General features: G+C 43.0%; 1 protein-coding gene across 2 annotated transcripts in view; it reads left to right on the top strand.

The window, feature by feature from the left end:
- gria3b (glutamate receptor, ionotropic, AMPA 3b) overlaps positions 1 to 18,974 on the top strand; it is an 80,995-nt gene that overhangs the window by 45,189 nt on the left and 16,832 nt on the right. For both annotated transcript variants that reach the window (XM_061079365.1, XM_061079366.1), the window contains exons 5-10: positions 11,117 to 11,170; positions 12,085 to 12,246; positions 13,391 to 13,558; positions 13,936 to 14,040; positions 16,065 to 16,169; positions 17,997 to 18,203. In XM_061079365.1, coding sequence (XP_060935348.1) covers positions 11,117 to 11,170; positions 12,085 to 12,246; positions 13,391 to 13,558; positions 13,936 to 14,040; positions 16,065 to 16,169; positions 17,997 to 18,203 — 801 coding nt within the window. The remainder of the gene's footprint in view (positions 1 to 11,116; positions 11,171 to 12,084; positions 12,247 to 13,390; positions 13,559 to 13,935; positions 14,041 to 16,064; positions 16,170 to 17,996; positions 18,204 to 18,974) is intronic.

Here is an 18,974-nt window from a genome sequence, read left to right as displayed (position 1 = left end):
CTTTTGTCAAGTTCAAGAAAATTACTCCAATCACATAGCTTCAGTTAGTTCCAGGTCTATTAAAAAGAAACTAGTGAATCGCATCAAAAGAGACATATTTTAGTTTGATTCATAAAAGTAAGTGAATGTCAGGATGTCTCAGCCTCAGTAGCATCAACATTGACAATTCCCTTTTCAAGATTCTTCAATATTTGTTGACTGAATTTTTAAAAAATAAATAAATTAACTACTAATGGTTATTAGATGTAAATCATTTTACTTTTGAAGGTGACAATGGTCCTGTGAAGAACTGAAGTTAACATCTGTCTCAGGTGATCTGATCACAGGTGCTTAGCTCTAAATTTATCAGTTCACACCTGGTATTAGAATGATCACTTTTATATGGATCTCAGGCCACATAATAAGATTTATTTGTCTTTAACCACTAACACACCTGAAAACGCATCTCACATGAACAACATGCACTGGGCATGTGTTTGCTAAACAGGAAGCTGATTGTCTACTCGGCCGTTTGTTGCTTAGTGACAGAAAATTCTACAAATGAGAAACAACAATGCTAAAAAGTAGAACACTGTTAGTTGGACCAACTATCTTTTAATGTTCTGTAATCATCACTGGTAATTGAGTTGAAATAATAAGAACCAGGACGCACATGCGAGTGAGTCATCTTTTCCAAACATTGTGGATGTAGTCTCAATCCTCAGCTCTTTATGCAAATGAACATGTACATCATTTTTTTTTCACAGAGACCAAATTATATTTTTCTAACCAGTCTTATATACGCGTCTCTGTTCATTGTGTTGGTGGTGTGAGAGAGAGAAATAGAGAGGGTGGGTGAATCAGTGGGTTGTGCGCAGCTCCACTTTGAAATAAGATTTTACCCATTAAAAAAAAAATGTGTATGTTCTTTGGGTTCATTGTAAAACTGTAGCAGGTGGAAGGACAGTTGACTAGGTGGCCCTTCATATATGGACCAGGACGCCTTTAGAGAATGTGACCACCTCTGGTTTGATTTCAAGCCCCAAACATCGGTCGCACCGCCATGATGTCACACATGTCCTGCTGGCCACATCACAAAGTGTCCTAGGGCGAGACACTGAACCCCATTTCCATCTAAACTTAGATCTGCCCATCTGTGGTTGTATCACTCACTACATTCATTTATAATACCAGGTCTGAACAGAGCAAATATATCAGCATTTTCCCCCAAATGCCCAAAAGAAGCAAATGTAACATTTGCCTCACATATAGAAGTGCAATACTGAATTGATGGTGTCTTTGCTGTGAATCATCCTGAACATGATTGAGCGGCCTATCATATCTTAGACAGGATGATGTCAATGAAAATGTCAGTATCCTTTGTACTGCTTGTTTTACTTCTCATGATTTACAAGAAGGTAAAATCTATTCCCAGAGCTAAATAAGATATGTTTGACACAATTTTGTAGATTCCAATGTGGGCAGCTTAACGTGAGGCGTATCAGTATTCCGTCATGTCGGGGGGGCTCAGTGTGACGTCATCTGGTTGCTAAGGCCGTCTTGTTTGGAAACCAGCGCTGCCCCCCCGAGAGCCTGTGGTTGAGGGGTCTCGAGCGCGTGAAGCCATTTGGAGAAGCCACTGACGATGCATCCGTTTTAATCCTCCTCTAACAACCCCTCCAATAACCCCCCCTCTGTTCCTCAATCACGTCCACGGCCTGAAGAGGAAATGAAAGGTCCACCAGTCCTTGTAGTTGTGGGAAACACAATTACCATGAATAGATGAGTGGCTATTATGCCGTGCATCTCCTGTGTTGGCTTGGCCCGCATCGCCCGCACCTCTGCGCTCGCCGCCGCCTGCTTATAAGGCAATCAGCTCCCGAATTGGATTCTGCTCGTTAACATTCATTTAGGTATTGGCTCCTCTCCGCCTCACCATATCCCCTCAACGACTGTTAGTTTCACTTGTTTTTTTTTGTCGGTGTTTTTTTATGAATCTAATTTGATCCCAGAGTTCTAGTTTAAAGCACAATTGCTTTTAGGATTAATTTGCTGTGTCTAATTTAATTCTTGGGCTGAAAATGTGCTCCCTTTACAATTCAGGGACACGGATTCTTCGTGTTAAGGAGATGCATCAGCTTTGAAAAGAGGAAGTTGGAATATTTATTACAAATCACATGAGCGGCATATTCATAGTTGTCAAGGGCGGTAATATGCGATGATGTTCCCCTCTTTCGGTCTCTGTCCCCTTCGATGACTCATCTTCTAGCGGGAGCTCTGTCCCCTTCTCAACCTCCATATATATCCCTGTCATATCTTCTTCTGTTTAAACTTTGTTTAAGTGCAGAAGGGGAATAAAGCCTTCACAATCGCTAACCTTCAAAGCAGCAGCGTGCTCAGTTTAGCCCCTTGTTTTAATGACAACCCCGGTCTGGGAGTTTTTTGTTGTCGGAGTAAATTGAAATAATCTGGCCGGCCTTGCCAATAAATATTAGTCACAGGCATTCTGCTGGATGTCACTCCCCAGCCGCCCCCTACCAGGCCGTACCATTATCCACTGACACGGGGATGGACTGTCCCCTATAAGGGCTATCACACCAAACACAGCGCCTAGTGGCAGCTGTATGGAAACCCGCTGCTTCTACCTGCTGCTGTTGTTCTAGTAAGCAATGATTGTACACAGATACATGTGGGGTGTCATCTCTGGAGGACAGGAGGGAGACTCTGTGTGTGCCGAGGCCGCCGCCGGCTTGTTGCAATGTCGACGTGTCGCTTAAATCTGTCAAGGTCACTGCCCGTCGAGAGAGAGGAGTCGTGAGGCGGGACAGATCCAGGTAGCTGATCGCTGATGGGGGGTGGGGAATGGGAATCAGCTCAGTGGTTTACTTTTGTGATTCCAATCGAGGTAATCCCGCCACAGAATGAACGTCTGTGTACCAGGCGGTGAAGTGGAGTTATCTCGAAAATGAAACAGTTGAGCTTCATCAATTTGTTGCATGAAAAAAAAAGAAACGGCTCGGTGCTGCTCTTCTGATCTGGTCCCTGCTTTTCTTTGGGCCTGTGTGTCTCTACTCGTTCACTGAACTGATAATTTCTCTCATTAATCTTCCTAAAATGGAAAAAGTATATCCAGCGGTAATGTATTTCCCCAAGTATTGTATTTATGTACAATTTACAAGTATTTCCTTACTTTACACTTCATATCACTGAATTTCAGAGGGAAGGTTTTTGTTTTTAAATCACCAACATTTACAGAAATAATTTGTTATTTTTTCTTTCTAACAAATTAACGTTTAAGACAACACTATATATATGAAACAGGTCAAATTGGCTCTACTTTTCCCAGTGACAACACCTCCATGTTAATGCATCAATAATAATAACAAAAACAACAATAACACATTATATTATACAGTATGTTAGAGCAGTATTATGGATCTGAGAGCCTCTGACAGCACTGGACTCGTCCTGAAAAAAGGATTGATTCATATATTGATTATATATTCAATCACTCGATAGGCGACTTGTGAAAATTCAAAATCCATAATGTGTTTTGAGTCTCATTTCCAGATGCCTTGTTACATGAAGCACCTTTTAACATCAAGGCAACTCATCACTGTGCAGTGCAGACAATGTAAAAAAAAAGAAATAGAAATTCAAACAGTGGAATGCAAGATTAAAGAAGCATATATTATTTGTTTTTCTTTTTAAATAGTAGGGAAAGTTAAATGATTGATACGGTAGCTGCTGATACATTTTCTGCTGATCCACTAATACATAGTTTTAGTCCTAATCCTTGTCCGAACAGTGGATCAAAGTTTCCTCACACATGCCACGAGACTCTGAATGTGCTTCTTCTTCAGTCATAGACACACACTCAGCTGAATGTCACTTTTATTAGCTTCATTCATCACTTGTCTGATGTAGAGGAACCATAAGACAAGTATTTGCATAATGCTGCATCAGGCGCGGCTTGTTTGCTCCTAAGAGCAGAGTGACTCTCCCAACAAATTTGTTTTGGGATGCTGAGGAGAATACTACACCCGGGCCATTATCATTTTATGCTGTAACAACCACTCAGGATTTATCACCCATAGGACTTTTCCATCAATACACTGCACTGCAGATAAATTAAACCAATGGCAATCCTTCCCTTATGACAAAAAATGGGAGAGCCTCTGCCGGCTCTGCTCTCTGAATCATATCCAACAAATGTGTTTCACTGGACCATCCAGGTTTATGATGGGGTGTGCTGGGAGAGGTGTGTGCAACATTAAAGAAAAGACACTTTAAACTAAAACTATGATTGAATATAAGTTAATAGTGTTTGCATTGGACCACATGTCATAATGATGGTATTTTCAGAGCATAAATGCATGAGTTATATATACTGATACATATATATATATATAAATATTTATATATATATATATATATATATATACCGATATATATACCCATGTCTAATCTGATCCCTCTTTATGTGCCTCTGTGCTTCTTCCTGGCCCTCTTCCCTCCTGGGATCCCGGTGCTGGAGTCTGCTCAGAGGCAACAACCTGCTCATCACTAGTGTAAAGAGAGTGCAGGCAAAAAAAAAAAAGGAAAAGAAGAACGTCTGGGACAGGCCCAGGGCACGCAAGCTGTTCAAAGACAGGCAGGCAATGAGCACTCCGCCAGGTGCAACACTGGAGAAGAAAAAAATACAATAAAAAGTGAAAACGGATTCACAGAAAGAGGGAGAAAAAGAGAGGCGCATCTGGGGATTTGTGAGGACAACATTCTGCCTCCTGTAGAGGCGTGAAGAGGCCGTACCGCTTCGCCACGGAGAACTGGAGATCCTCCATGTTCCCTCTGTCTGATTGTGAATGGAGAAAATCCATAGTTGGGTGTTGTATTGAATGGGATATTTGTGTTGTCATGAAAGGGGAAGAAAGATGATCATGGGAGATGAGAGGTCGTGGGAGCGGTCGACGGATTTCAAGCAGCTGTTGGAAAAATGTGAGCAATGACAAGAAGGTCCTCAGTCAGTGATGTGGATGACACAATGAAAAAAAGGCAGCGAGTGTCGTAGCTCTGAAAACCAGGAGACACATTGAGAACATATTGGCAAACGCAGATGTTATTAACATAACATCTGGATGAATCTCTCTCCAACCGTGATGACATAAATGCATCTTCCAGATCCAAAATTAGTAGGGCTACATATTGTTGATTTTTTTGTGGGTAAACTGGCTAAAAAAGGCAATCGACTTCTTATTTATTCATATAAAGGAGTTTGCCTGTTTTTTCTTGCCCGGTTCATCAAGTTCGACGTCACAAATGCACTAAAAACCGAGGCCGTCTCCCACCTCATGCACTGTCTTGCCAAATGAGCACATTCATATCGTTTCCATCACTAATGATCGGAGCCAGAGCCAATTAAAAACCTGTGTCTGCTGCAGGGCAATTTCACCCGCGAGTGAATGACGATTGTTTTCATTCCCATTCAGCACAAAAGCCAGATGTCAGCGGGTGTTCGTTGGTTTTTCAACCCGTTAAAAAGCGGATTTCGTTTCTCATATTTAGTCCTCCCAGTCGTTTAAAGCTTCTTGGAGAAACTTGTCTCAGAGAAGGGAGAGGAGGAAAGTCCGGAACAGGCTGTTCTTACAGTTTACTGATATGAAAGGTGATGTTGATCTAAGGCTGTGGAGAGGACCGGTTCCGGCTTGATGTTAAGATGTTCAAAGCCCTGGATCCAACCTGGACTGTTTAAGGCCTTTTTTTTTAAAACAGTGATTATAGAATTAAATGGGATTAAAGTGTTATCATCGACGAGAGTGTGACCGGTGGACTCAGTGACTGAAAGAGAGGCTGAGACGCGCGTATCGAGAACAGTCGGTAAATCCGATATACTTCAAATCATGTGAAATGACCCTGATCGTCTTCGGTGAAAACAAAGTGAAGACGTTTCAAAGTGTTGGCACCAGCAGGAGGACGTCTCCGCTGCGGTGACAGCCATCCCTTCCTCCCGAGGTATCCGGTCTCAAAACTGCTCTGCTATCTCAGAGCAATATCATAATCGCCTGAATGTGAGTCAGGTGTTTCTGAAATGTTTCTGCGTTTTGGGGGGAGGCCAGCGCTCTCTTGAGGGTTCAGATATGGCCACTGCCAAGAAAATCATCTCAGCCACAGCCTCCACTGGCTGTTAATTAGAGAGTGCTAGAGCGGGAGCACTTCTACCGAGAGCAGAGCTGGAGACGGAAGAAGGGAGAAAGTCCTTCTGTATCAAAGCATCTAGAGGTCAAATTCACCCTTATGTCACCTCCTGAGAGAAGTGGAGCGACTGATCGAGTCATGATAACCCTTCTCATCATTAAATTACACGTGGCTGTTAATGTAGCTTGTTATTAACATGCTGGTTAATAATGAAAAGATGATTTATATGTTTGGCTCAAAGGCTTTGAGCCCAATTATGACAATGACCCCCCCACCCCCTTCAAACATAAATTGTTCTGTGCCAATTTATCTCCCATAAAATACAGACAAAGATCTTTGACGTAAGAAGTCTTCTATGAACTTTTTTACAACATAAACTACAAAATGAAAGATTGGCTGTCACCTTGTTAATGTGTCTTATTGTTTCTGTACGATGAGATAAACAGAGAGAGATGTGTTGTATGGACTGTCTTGTGTTGGCAGTGGAGTTACAGCAAAGATAAATTGATGATTGATAGATAATACACAGACTCTCTCAGTCATAGTTTATATTTTGAAGCAAATCAGCAGCAGCTTCCCAGTCTTTGGATTTATGATGTGAGCTGATGTGAGTTCAGCAGCTGATAGAGAATCTGAGAACTGAGATTTGCAGCTTTAACCGTATGTGGCAATAAATCAATGATAATCATTGCAATACAATTTTCATCAATAGGAACAAAGAAGAAGTCCAATATATAGATATACCTTAGGCATTGTATGTAAATATTGCTAAACATATTTTTCTGGTGTTTATCATGTTTCAGTCTCTGCTCATTAAAAAGAGTTTAAAATCACAACCTTCACTCAGGAACAAAAATCATGCTTTAAATTTAACAGAACTAATAACAGTGAAATTTATCACGATAATTATCGATATAGACAGTTCTTATCCTGATTCACTACTGCCCAGTTCTAATCTGATTTATTTACTAGAGTAAACTGTTACCAAAACTGAGGATGCTTCTCGGCATGGAGAGTAAAACTGCGTTTCTGTCATTTTCTGATTTAACCCTAAATTTTAGTAACCTTTCTAGAAACAGATGGATTTTTATTAATCGATAAATATTTTACTTTTAATAATGATAGATAAATTTGCCTGGTGATTATTGATTTACAATCAATTTTACAATCATATGTAAATGTACCGAAATGTCTTTCTGATTAATGTATTGGGAATTTAACTAGTTTCATTCTCATAACCTCATATCAATTTAACAGTATGTAATATATATATATATATAAACTGCACAATTACTATATAAATATAGTAATTGTATATAAATATAGTAATTGTGGAGTATTTATATTATATAAATATATATATATACAATTACTTAAGTTCTTATTTGACTGAGGATTACTGTCATTCACCACTCGACTAAACTGAATTGATATGGATTATAAATTGGACAAAATAAGGAATTTAAACCTAATTTTTAAAGTCGATTTTGTATATTTTGTAAACCTAAAAGTTAGTAAATTATAGTTGAACAAAATGATTTGTTCCATGCAGCGCTGATGCCAGCACTACCCCTCACCAGTTTAGTTTGTGGTCTCCGGGCTTTAGACAGGGTTTCCATGGTTCAGGAGGAGGATGAAAATAATTGCATCATTTGCTCTTTTATATGCCTCTGTAAATGGTATGATATTTACAAACTCTGGGGAACCTGTCATTTTAAGTCTGCCTCTTCCTGTGCTGTGGCAAACTCCACAGTGGAAAGGTCAAACTTGGAAGAAAACAGTCTGGCATTTATTGAATATGTGTAGCTGCAGTTTTACATTTAAGGCTCTCTGACTGGCGAGGGCGAGGCCGGGGGTGGCAGGATGGGGGGGAGTCAAGGTCATCCTGGTTGTCTGTTCCCATCGGTTGTTTAAAAGAAAAACACACGGTCTCCTGTAGCAGCAGAACAAAAGGTGGTGGAGCCGGCGAGCGGATCGATGAGCAAAAGGGGAAACTGTTGGCTATAAAAAGGAATCACATTATTGAAGCGGTAAACATGCTCTACACCCTTTTTGACACAGGGAAAAAGAACAATTGCTTGTATGTACAGCACGTCACTTGTACACTTTGTTTGGTTAACAAAATAAAGCAAATATATTTGACAGAAAAAGCGATGTCACACACGTAAGACACAGAGCGTTTGTGGTGATTAAAACACATAATCTCTGCAGCTCAATTGAAACGTTACATCCTGCCTCTGTCTGGTGCACCAACCGCCACCTGAATTCACGTCTGAGCAGAGAACCCCCCCCCTCTTGTGCATGTATGTGAAAGGCAAACCTAAGAGAAAGTCCGGACCCAATTCTCCAGAGATCCTCTGCAGGACATGTCTGAAAACAGCTAAAGTCTGTGGTTGAGCAGACATAGTGTTTGGAATCCTGCTCAAATAGTAGATTTTTGTGTCATCGAATCAAAGACCTAAACCACCCTTTTTGAAAAAGGCCTGATTGATATAAGGCTCTGATATGATGACCATTGGGTTGTTGGTCAGTTTGGCCTCAGAGCCAAATCTAGGAGGAGTCCTGGTGACTACAAACTTTCTTTCATTTATTCCAACTTCCAAGTGCACAGTGTGTACCATTGTCCTCTGTGCTTCACCACAATTCTGTCATGGAGCTCCACAGAGACACAGAGCTGCATTTCATGACTTTTGTTTTTTGCGGTGACATGCAGTGAGAACTTTGGGACCTAATATAGACAACTGTAATTCGAGTCAATTCAATTTGGACTATGGAGGGAACCAAGTGATTTTCACTTTAATCATGAGAACAGCAAATGATTGTATTTCACACACTTTTAACTGCTGCTTAATCGAATCAGGGTATTAATGCTTCTGATATTAGTGTGGCATTGCTCAAATAATATTGGATTTGGAATGAAATACAAGAGAATCAAATCTCATTAACATCATTAAAAGATAGTTATCGGTGTCTGCAGGATCTGAGGATTTCACAGGCAGGGCGGTCAGCGGTGCATCACAGCTCGCCACAATGAAATCTGTCCATCTCAGCTGGAGTCAGGTCTTGCCGTCTGCCTAATTAAAGAGGCTGAGGGGAGAGGTTGTTGTGTTCTGGCCGGAGGTTCGTGTCCGTGTCATCACCGCCTCGCTGCGCTGCATCCCAAGGTTGCAGCTTGCAGCCAGTGCCAGGCTGGCTGTGAGCTGCAGGCCACGGGACGAGGGGGGGTTTGGGTAGGGGGGGGTTTCTCTTCCTGCCCCAGCTCCAGGGCAGGTGTGAGGAGGACGGCTCGAAGTCCGAGTCAAGGTTAGCGCACGGTGAAGGAAGGTGGAATGAGGAACATAGGCAGGGGTTTATCCAGGAAAAAACAGCAGGGCTGGAAAGTCTGAAAGTCCTACAGAGGAAGTAGCCGTGAAGTGTCTGGCTCTGATATCACCACAGTAGAATTTGTCGGCTTGTGTTAGTTGTGTTGTTATAAATAAAGCGTATTTATTGTTATCATTAGAAATGCTGCAGCGATTTCTTTTCCTGGAACTTTCCGTCACTCGCTCATTAGATGCAGATTGATGGATTCTAAAAGCCAGCTCCTGCTATTCCTGCATCCTAATCAGCTCATTTCCCCCTCTGTGTGTTTTTTTATTTCACTTTCGTGGTTTGTTCTCTCCGCCTGACGCCCTGCAGTGTTGAGAGTTTAAAGCCTTAATGATGGGGAAGCTGTCAGAGAACGCTGACCCACCCAAGCAGCTTGATAGCGTGAGCAGCAAGGCTTTGTGTGTTTGCGCTCCCCAGAGTGCTCTTTTTGAAAAGCAGCACCAGCGTCCGTACACAACCTTCAGATGTCCACCAAGGGGAGAGAAGCCGGCGATGGGAGGTGTAGATGAGTGGTTTATTTAATTTGTATGCAGTCCAAGCAAGGGGGATAGTTTTATTGCTGTGTGCTACTGTGCGCTCAGGTCAGTTAAAGTTCAGCCCCGCTAAATGAAATACTGTCATTGAAGTCTAAACGGGTGAAACCGAAAACGTGCTTCCCAGATTTTTGTGTTTATTTTTTGCAGCCGGAGATGTGAAGATACAAGTTTGTTTTTCATCACTCTCTCCTGCTCAGCGGGAATGTGGTAAACGATCCGCGGTAACAAATATCCCACGTCCCCGGCACTAACATGCACACACAAACAGATGGTAAACTGACAGTTTGTTTTTGAGACAGAGCCAGAGCCAGGACATGTGCAAACATGCTGATTTTGCTGTAAACTCATGTGTGGCTGTGTTTGTTAGACCGCAGATGAAAACCAACACACGGTTGACGAGTGTCCGCATGGCAGCAGATCAGAAGTCCAAAACATAACCATAACAAACGTCACGAGGCCCGGTCGAGAATCCACGTCCAGCAGGAGTGAAGCACAAAAAAAGAAGAATGAGGAAAACAATTTAGAGTTTAACAACTGGGTTTATCTGCAGGCCCAGAACGAAAGGAAGTAAATGTAGAATAAAAGGCAACATATGGTTCATACCACAGTGAGTGGATGACTTACAACACCACTTACTATTTTCAGGCTGCGTGGGTTGAAACATGTTGTTGTGCTCCAAAGGTGTGATATTTTTCAAAGCAGAGCGAGATCTACATCTTACTGTCTCCTTTGAAATATCTTTTCCCCGTATCTCTACCTTCTGTCCAGCACTTGCTAAGGACTCACATCCTCGGCACCGTGAATTATTTCAAAGCCTGCGGAATATTCGAGGGCAGTTCCTCGTTCCTGTTTCTACTTAACGAACACGTCCTCAAACCTCTCCCTCTCTCTGGTTGTTCTTCAGGCCACTCTTCCTTTGTTTTCGGGCCAGACTACCGGACGTCCCCATGTTCACAGAGATTGTCGCGGCCTGCTTAAACGAGCCGCGGCTCTCATCTCATGGGTGGTTTACTGTATTGATGTTTTTTCTCCCGTAGGTTGTGACCCTGGGGAAGAACAGCCGTGGTTACCACTACATTCTGGCCAATCTTGTGAGTAATAACCCTGCCGCTCTCCTGGGAGCGAGCGGAATCCACTTTTTCCTGCATTTGATGTGGCTTAGTCTCAGGCATGGTCACAAATGTGCATGTACATATATATATTTATATATATAAGGTTTATTGGAATTTGTATTAATCAAAAATGCCTGTATCTTTTTTTGTACATATATTTTTGTTGCAATCAGACGACTTTGTATTTTTGTGTAAATTAATATAAAAGTAAAAATTATAGTTGAGCTCAACACACACACACACACACACACACACACACACACTGGGGACAGGAACCGTTAATCTAGCCTTGATATTAACATGAAAGTTTGAGAGTGCCTCGCTCTCATTGGCTGATCCCCTGCTGCTTTTTAGCGCAATGTCAGAAGAAATTTTTATGCATCAGTCAAACACACGTCCTTGCACACTGTGACACAGTCTTGCATTTTTTAAATACTGCAATTTGACCATAAAAAATACATAAGTCCGTGTCATGGCTGCAGGGTGAAGAAAGAAAATTGAAAGGCAGCCCAAGTAGCAAAGGTTAGGGAAATGCATTAGGATTTTTTTTTTCTATGTCAAAGCCTCCTGAAGCTTTCTCTGGTTCAAGTAAAATAGTTTGGCCTCGACTTGATCTGAAACAAACTCTGTCTATCTAACTTCAGGTTGTTTATCTGCCAATGAATTCAGGTTGTACCACAAAGTGTAGAGAGGAACGTTTGCCTCAGTGTAATGAAAAACACATGTTTCTTTCTCATACAATGCAGTTCATTATAAAATGCACACTGCCAGAAAAAGCTTTTAATATTTTGTGGTGCTCAGCCCCAAGTTAGATTAGAAGAAAGAAAAACCTCAAAGAAAAACTGGAAACTATGAGTTTTCTCCTCTCCTTTTTTCCTCCTGTCTCATCTCAGGGGTTTACTAATGTGAGCTTGGACAAAGTCTTTGCTGGTGGAGCCAACATTTCAGGGTTTCAGATTGTCAACCCTGAGAACCCGATCGTGCAGCAGTTTATGCAGCGCTGGGAGCGGCTGGATGAAAGAGAATTCCCAGAAGCCAGAAACACTCCTCTGAAGGTACTGTGCTCGCGAGGTCCTTTTCATTACACATGCAGAACACACCGATCATCCCTCTCTGAAGTGCTCTCTAAAGGCTCCTCTCCTCCTCCGTTTGCCTTTGTCATCCTGTCATTCCTCCCACCCCTCGCTTCCTCCTCTTTGCTTTGCATCTTTCCCGGCGATCGATATATCGATGGGCGGTGCGAGGCAAGGTTATATCGCAGCTTCAATTTACATCTAATTAAACAATGATCGAGAAAGAAATGGATTTTGAATGGCATTTAATTAGATTTTGTCATGGTGCGCTGGTCAACAAACAAGTGGCTCAGCCCTCGCTGGTGAAAAGGTCAGATGAAGTTGGAGGAGAAGTGCGTGGGAGATAATATCACACATTAATGCTCAAGTGTCTCTCAAAACTCTGCGCTAAAAGTTTTGGAAGAGGTCCTGACCATCAGACATGCCCTGGCTTTTCAAATCAGATCTGTCCAATCAATTTAATTTTATCATACGGGCAGAGTCCGAGCAACCCAATCATCAATCCGCCCACGCTGATCTGACCTGGTGGCAGCGACGTGCATCGGCAAGAAGCAACACAGACACTTTTACTGCAAAGAGTAACTGCAAACAGATTTATTTTAAAATATGACATATTTATATGAAAGCTCCATACATAGCCGTTTAAAAGTGATGGACTGAGTCTTTGACCTCACCAAGATTTCTACCACTGACTTTTATTGGTTGTTCCCGGTCTCCAAAAACAGTTCAGTTTTTATATTTGTTGAACTGAATACAATTTTGACACATCCCATCCTTATGTTATTCAATGGCAGAATATATTCCCCTGGTGCTATGCAATTTTGTGTCAATTGCATAACTGTGTTAAGATTTTTTTTTGTTTTCCATTATCTGAGTGAGTGGCAGCATGTAGATGTAGAACAGAAGAGGCCCCAAAATGGAGCCCTGAGGAACCTCACGTGCTATTTTTGTCTGTTCAGATATGTTATTACCAATTGAAACAAAATAATCCCTTTGCTGTAAACTATTTATTTTTAGTCTTACAAATTGTCTTAAAGTCACTACACAGAGTTTTATATAAACCTGTTAAGACTTCATCTAATCGTCTGCCACGGGATCTTGTCTCACTGGTTTTTTTTTTGTACAGTACACTTCAGCACTTACCCATGACGCCATCCTGGTGATAGCTGAGGCATTCCGGTACCTGCGGCGCCAACGTGTGGATGTCAATCGCCGGGGCAGCGCTGGAGACTGTCTTGCCAATCCCGCTGTACCTTGGAGCCAAGGCATCGACATCGAGAGAGCTCTCAAAACGGTAGGGGGGGGAAAGGGAGGCAGAAAGAGAGAGAGAGGGGGAAGCTGATAACCAAAGAAAAGGCCAGAAGAAGTGAAGCAGAGATAGCGAGTTAGAGTGTGATAAAGATGGAAATTGACAGAGAGAAGGGAAGAGAGCGCCGGGCTGTTCTCCTCCCTCTGCCTCCAGATATCTCTGCACGGAGCTCACCCAAATCCGGGCCCTCATTACCATAAAACTACATATTTTATGAAAGCGTATCCAGTTCATCATTTGATTAACAGACTCTGTGCCCCACTCCAGTAGCTGCATGGACACAAGCACCTTAATAACAGCATAATATGGGGAAAGTGATGACTGCTACACATCTCCCTGTGTCTCCCTGTGTCTCATGCCAGGTCCAAGTGCACGGCATGACCGGGAACATCCAGTTCGACAACTACGGCCGCAGGACCAACTACACCATAGATGTTTATGAGATGAAAACTGGCGGGCCGAAGAAGGTAAGACAGAGCGGTGACCCCTGTCGGGTTCCATTCATCAAGTGTCAAATAAGACCTGATCTAAAAAAAACCTGGTCTTTGTCAGAACACGGCTAACACCTGGCACACCTCCAGGTTTCGGTTCGTGACTTGTCAGATGGAGTCTGGCCAAATTGTAATTTCAAATGATTGATTGATCATCTGTACTTGAAAATAAAACTCTTAAGGGATGGTGGCCACATGTTTAGGTATGACAAACCCGTGGTGTGAGCTCAGCGATTGTGTTCCAGTTGAATTAATTTCCCAACAAGACTCTACCTCCGTTTATCAAAGGGCTTTTTCAGTCACGTGGACCGGCAGGGCCGAGAGGACACTGCAGAAGAATGTCAACTGCCTCTCCCCACCTCTGTTGGGTCAACGTGCCATGCCAAGAATTAAAAGCCCCACAAATCACACACAGCCCGCGATCTGATCTGTAAAACTGTCCTATCAAAAGAATGATATAAGGCTTTTTCCATGCCGTGGGGACAGTGCAGATATGATATTTGGTCCTCTCCTGACAGTAATTACCATTCAAATAACCAATTACTGCAAAGGGGATCCAAGAATTCCTCTGGCTCCGCTTCAAAACGGTAATTCCCAGCGGTACATTCACGTTTTAACCAGTACCAAATGAGAAACTCTGGTTTTATTCCATAACCTCACCGGGTTCGAAAGAGACAGCTGTGAATTTCTCGTTAGCTGGGTAAGTGTGGGCTCAGCCTGATATGACATGTGATTATGCCGCCTGCCTCCCAGGCCTCTAAAGCCTACACTTCAATTAGCATCACGCAGCCTTTACTGCCGTCCCCGCACTAAAAAGCAGATGGGGGGAGCAGGGAGATGCATGGAGCAAGTGGGAGAAAGGAGGTCAGGGGGGAGAGAGAGTGAGGAAGGGATGGAACATGAGACAAGCCAGGCAGCAGTTTGTCAGGACCTGGAGCCCCCAGTCACCTCAGTGACAGTCAGAGGATGAGGGATCTTAGCTGTGGCTGTCACCAGTGATGTATGGGCTGATCTCTGTCCCAGCTGCTCAGACTGAGATCAGGACTCTGCCTCTGGAGCAGCGCCCCATGACACAGATTCCCACAGTGTTGCTCCCACGAGCAGCGCTCCTCAAATACCACTGTCGGTCAAGAGGCAGGAATAAACATCTGTCTCTGGGTCTGGGGAGAAAGTGCTCCAATCAACATCCACAACTGTAACCACAGTGTGGAGCTCCAGTTTGAGAAGTTCGTTGCTTTCTAGCGCCGCCACTCGGTGTTTCTGTTGTACACCTGTCTGGCCCCAAACATTTAAAGATCTGAGGCGAAAGAAATCAAAATGCGGACCAGATGTGAAGGGGGAATTCGTAGCCAGCAACAGTTAAACTATTGGCAGCCGCAGATACAACATGTTTCATCGAGAGCCAGAACAGCCATTATTTCAGACGGGCAAACAAACACTTGACATTGGTTTGACTCAAGCATCTGTATAGCAGAGAACAGAGCAACTGCAATGGCAGGACTGTGCAGGAGAAACTGTAGAGCCACTGGGATATTATACTAAATTATTTAACATGTATGCAGTACATAGGCCTGAATATTAATTATTTACCGTAAAACCTGGGAAGCTGGAGGTGGGAGGGATTGAAGTCGTCTGGCGTTTGCTCATGCAGCTAACGAGAAATTGCAGCATATTTGCTATTTGAGCCGGTGCAGATAATAAAAAACAGTGTATTTTCATAATATCTTAGATCGTGGCACTAATAACAAGATAAATGTCGTAATATAGAATCAACTCTATTTATTTTGTGCTTAAATAACTGGGTCTCGTCGGCCATTTTAGTATTCTGCTCATTTGCTGATGCTTTGGTCGACTTCTGGACAAAATACAGAATTGTCTTAATAAAACCTGCATCATACCAGGTCCCAGTAATATTTAAATATGTCCGTGCTATGTGTGCTTTTACATCAGCGACGTCAGTGGTTCGGAATGCCCCACTAACCGCCGTTTTCTCTTTGCAGATCGGGTACTGGAACGAGTTCACGCGATTTGTAAATATTATGGACCCGCAGGTCTCCAACGAGTCGTCAGTGGAAAACCGAACCATTGTGGTCACTACTATTATGGTACACTTTCCACGCAGTTTTAAATGTTTCACATATTCTGCCACTCAAGGTCATGGTGTTGATTCCAACGAGTGATACATTCTGTCCTGGGCGGGTAGAACCACATCTTTTTTGTGTTGCTTTCCATCCACTCACTACACGTTGAAACAGTCGATCCGAAGCCGGGGGGAGTGTTTCAACTGTATCAGTGTGGGTGTCAAAGCATTTTGATTTCCCATACTTCAGTGGCCTGTCGTAGCAGTGACATCACAATAATGGTATACTGTATATGATAGTGGTTGACTCCATCAATTACCAAAAAAAAAAAACGCATACAAACGCATACGTAAGTAGACCTGTCTGTCCTCATCAAGTAAATGTTCAATGACACTTGGGATAGACTGGCCGAAGAATGACTAGAGGACGATACTGCAATGGTTTCTCAAGCCGGGCAAAGCAAAATAAACAGCATTGGAGCAGGGATAAGAGGGTGTAGTGTTCTTCCCTTGTTATCGCCTCTCCAATCTATTTTGTATTGCTCCTCCATGTGTTCTGTGTTGAAGTATAACTTCCAGTCAGCGCTTCAGGAGAGAATCATTTTCTGGGCATTTTCCCCAGACCAAAATACAATAAAGAGAGAAATATTTTACATTTATTTGCTTTAAACTGTCTGCACTCAACTAAACGTTTCAAGCTTATTGGATAGCTTCCATTGCGAGTGTATTTACTGACTGTATAATGGCGTTATAATTACCTGATGCAATACCTCACTCTCTGCAAGTGGATGATAAAGAAAAATGTCTGGGAAATGATAAGGATCTCTGGCGTTTGTCCACACTTAGATTCCCTTTGTATTCCAAGGCACAGGAGGGTGTCACTCGGTCGCCAGAGAGGAAGCGTTTAACATCTCTAGATGAGGAATACAGTCGGGAGGTAAAGACGTGTTAACTCGAGGGAAACGCTCAGCAGATCCAACGTGAGGGGATACGTTCAGCACAGAACAAACAAACCATTGCGCTCCTACTTGCACTCTAATTTTGTGTGGCTGTAATGACAATGCCTGCTCTCCTGAGCGGTCCTATTGTTTGATAATGATGATGTGCTCGGTAAAGAGAAAAGACGAGCTGCACCAGCGTTTTTGACAAGGAGAGGAAAGCTAGCACGCTCCCGCACTCCTGATTTAATTATTTTATTTATGAAAGTTTTCTATTTTCCTTTTTCCTTTTGTTTGCACTTTTTCTGGAGAGCAAATAGTGGCTCATTCTGTTTTTAATTTACTTTTCTTTCTGGAATGAAACAGCCTTTAACTTCGCACTGGTGCAAATGTGCTTGAACTTGTTGAGATACTATGGGCACTTTCTGATCCCTCTCCTGTCACTGGCATTTACTTATGAAACCCATCCCCATTCCCATCCCCACCCATCCCTGAGCTGAGCCACACCTTGCCTACCAATGCGTCCCAGCCCTGCTAAATCTCATTCCGGCCTCCTGTTTTATCCCATATAAGATGAAAAACAACTTTCTTTCTCTCTCCCTTCCTCTAACCTTTATTGCGCCCTCGGGCTGAAAACGGGTTGGGTGCATTGGGCTTGGTGTCTGCTGGCTGCCACGGCTTATTGACCGCAGGGTGACAACGCGCTCACGCTGCTGTTATAAGTGCATATTTGTGCATTCGCAGGGCATCATCTTCGTATGCATGCCTGCATGGATGTGGTTATAGCAGCTTATAATGTTGGAAACGTGTGTGTGTGTGTGTGTGCGCATGGGCACATGTATGCATATTTCTGTATAACTGAATGTGTGCCATGGCATGGGAGTGAATAAACCAGCGTGTGTTTGAATCAACAGGAAGCTCCTTATGTGATGTACAAGAAAAATCATAATCACCTTGAGGGGAATGACAGATATGAAGGCTACTGCGTCGATTTAGCATCTGAGATTGCCAAACATGTTGGAATTAAGTACAAACTGTCTATAGTAATGGATGGGAAGTACGGAGCCCGAGACCCCGAGACCAAGACGTGGAACGGGATGGTGGGCGAACTGGTCTATGGGGTGAGTACTGGGAGCCTCGATTTCACTGATTACATGGCAGTTTGCAAGGAACTTCAACATGAGAGGAGACCTCATTTTTCTGTCTTATGGTTATCACCAAGCCGAACTCATCAGCTCTTGCCCAGTTCAAAGTCTGATGCTGTCTCAGGAAGCTCAGCTGCGAGTGAATTTGTTGAATGCAGCCTCAAGCATTGGGGGGTGTTGGTGATCATCTTGAGACGGAGAAAATGAAATCATTTCTCAGTGCTGTTCATTGTAATTAATCCTCCTTGCTTAGCCTAGAAAGCTCTCTCTCTCTATCTCTCTCTCCCTCTCTCTCTCTCTCCTCCCCTACTCTCTCTCTCACTCTCTCTCCCTCTCTCTCCTCTCTCTCTCTCTCTCTCTGGCACAGTCGAAACAGAGGTAGGTACATGAAAACAATGAGTCCATGTGGCAAACACACTGAAACCACTTTGATGAATGAAAGATTGTATGCCTTTGAAGTGATTGTGTAATTACGTCCCATGTTTGATGTGTATGATGAATATGCCACATTGTAAATTCACAGCTGAGAAAATCTGCTGCAGAATCAACAGCTAAATGGTGGCTTGCGGTTTGAAACAACAAGATCCATATGTGTTGCGCTCCATAAAGGTCGAACCCCGGCACATTAGCGAAGGGTCATGCCGTGTTTTACATCTGACAGAGCTCACGGGCTCTCGCAACACCTCGAGCGCTCCAAAGATTATACCCCCCCCCCGTTTCTCGCCTTTCTCCGAGGCCACAATAGTT

Source organism: Limanda limanda, chromosome 10 (genome assembly GCF_963576545.1).
Source record: "Limanda limanda chromosome 10, fLimLim1.1, whole genome shotgun sequence".
Taxonomy (NCBI): domain Eukaryota; kingdom Metazoa; phylum Chordata; class Actinopteri; order Pleuronectiformes; family Pleuronectidae; genus Limanda; species Limanda limanda.
Note: the sequence above shows the minus strand (reverse complement) of the source record. Positions and strands in the feature narration are given on the sequence as shown.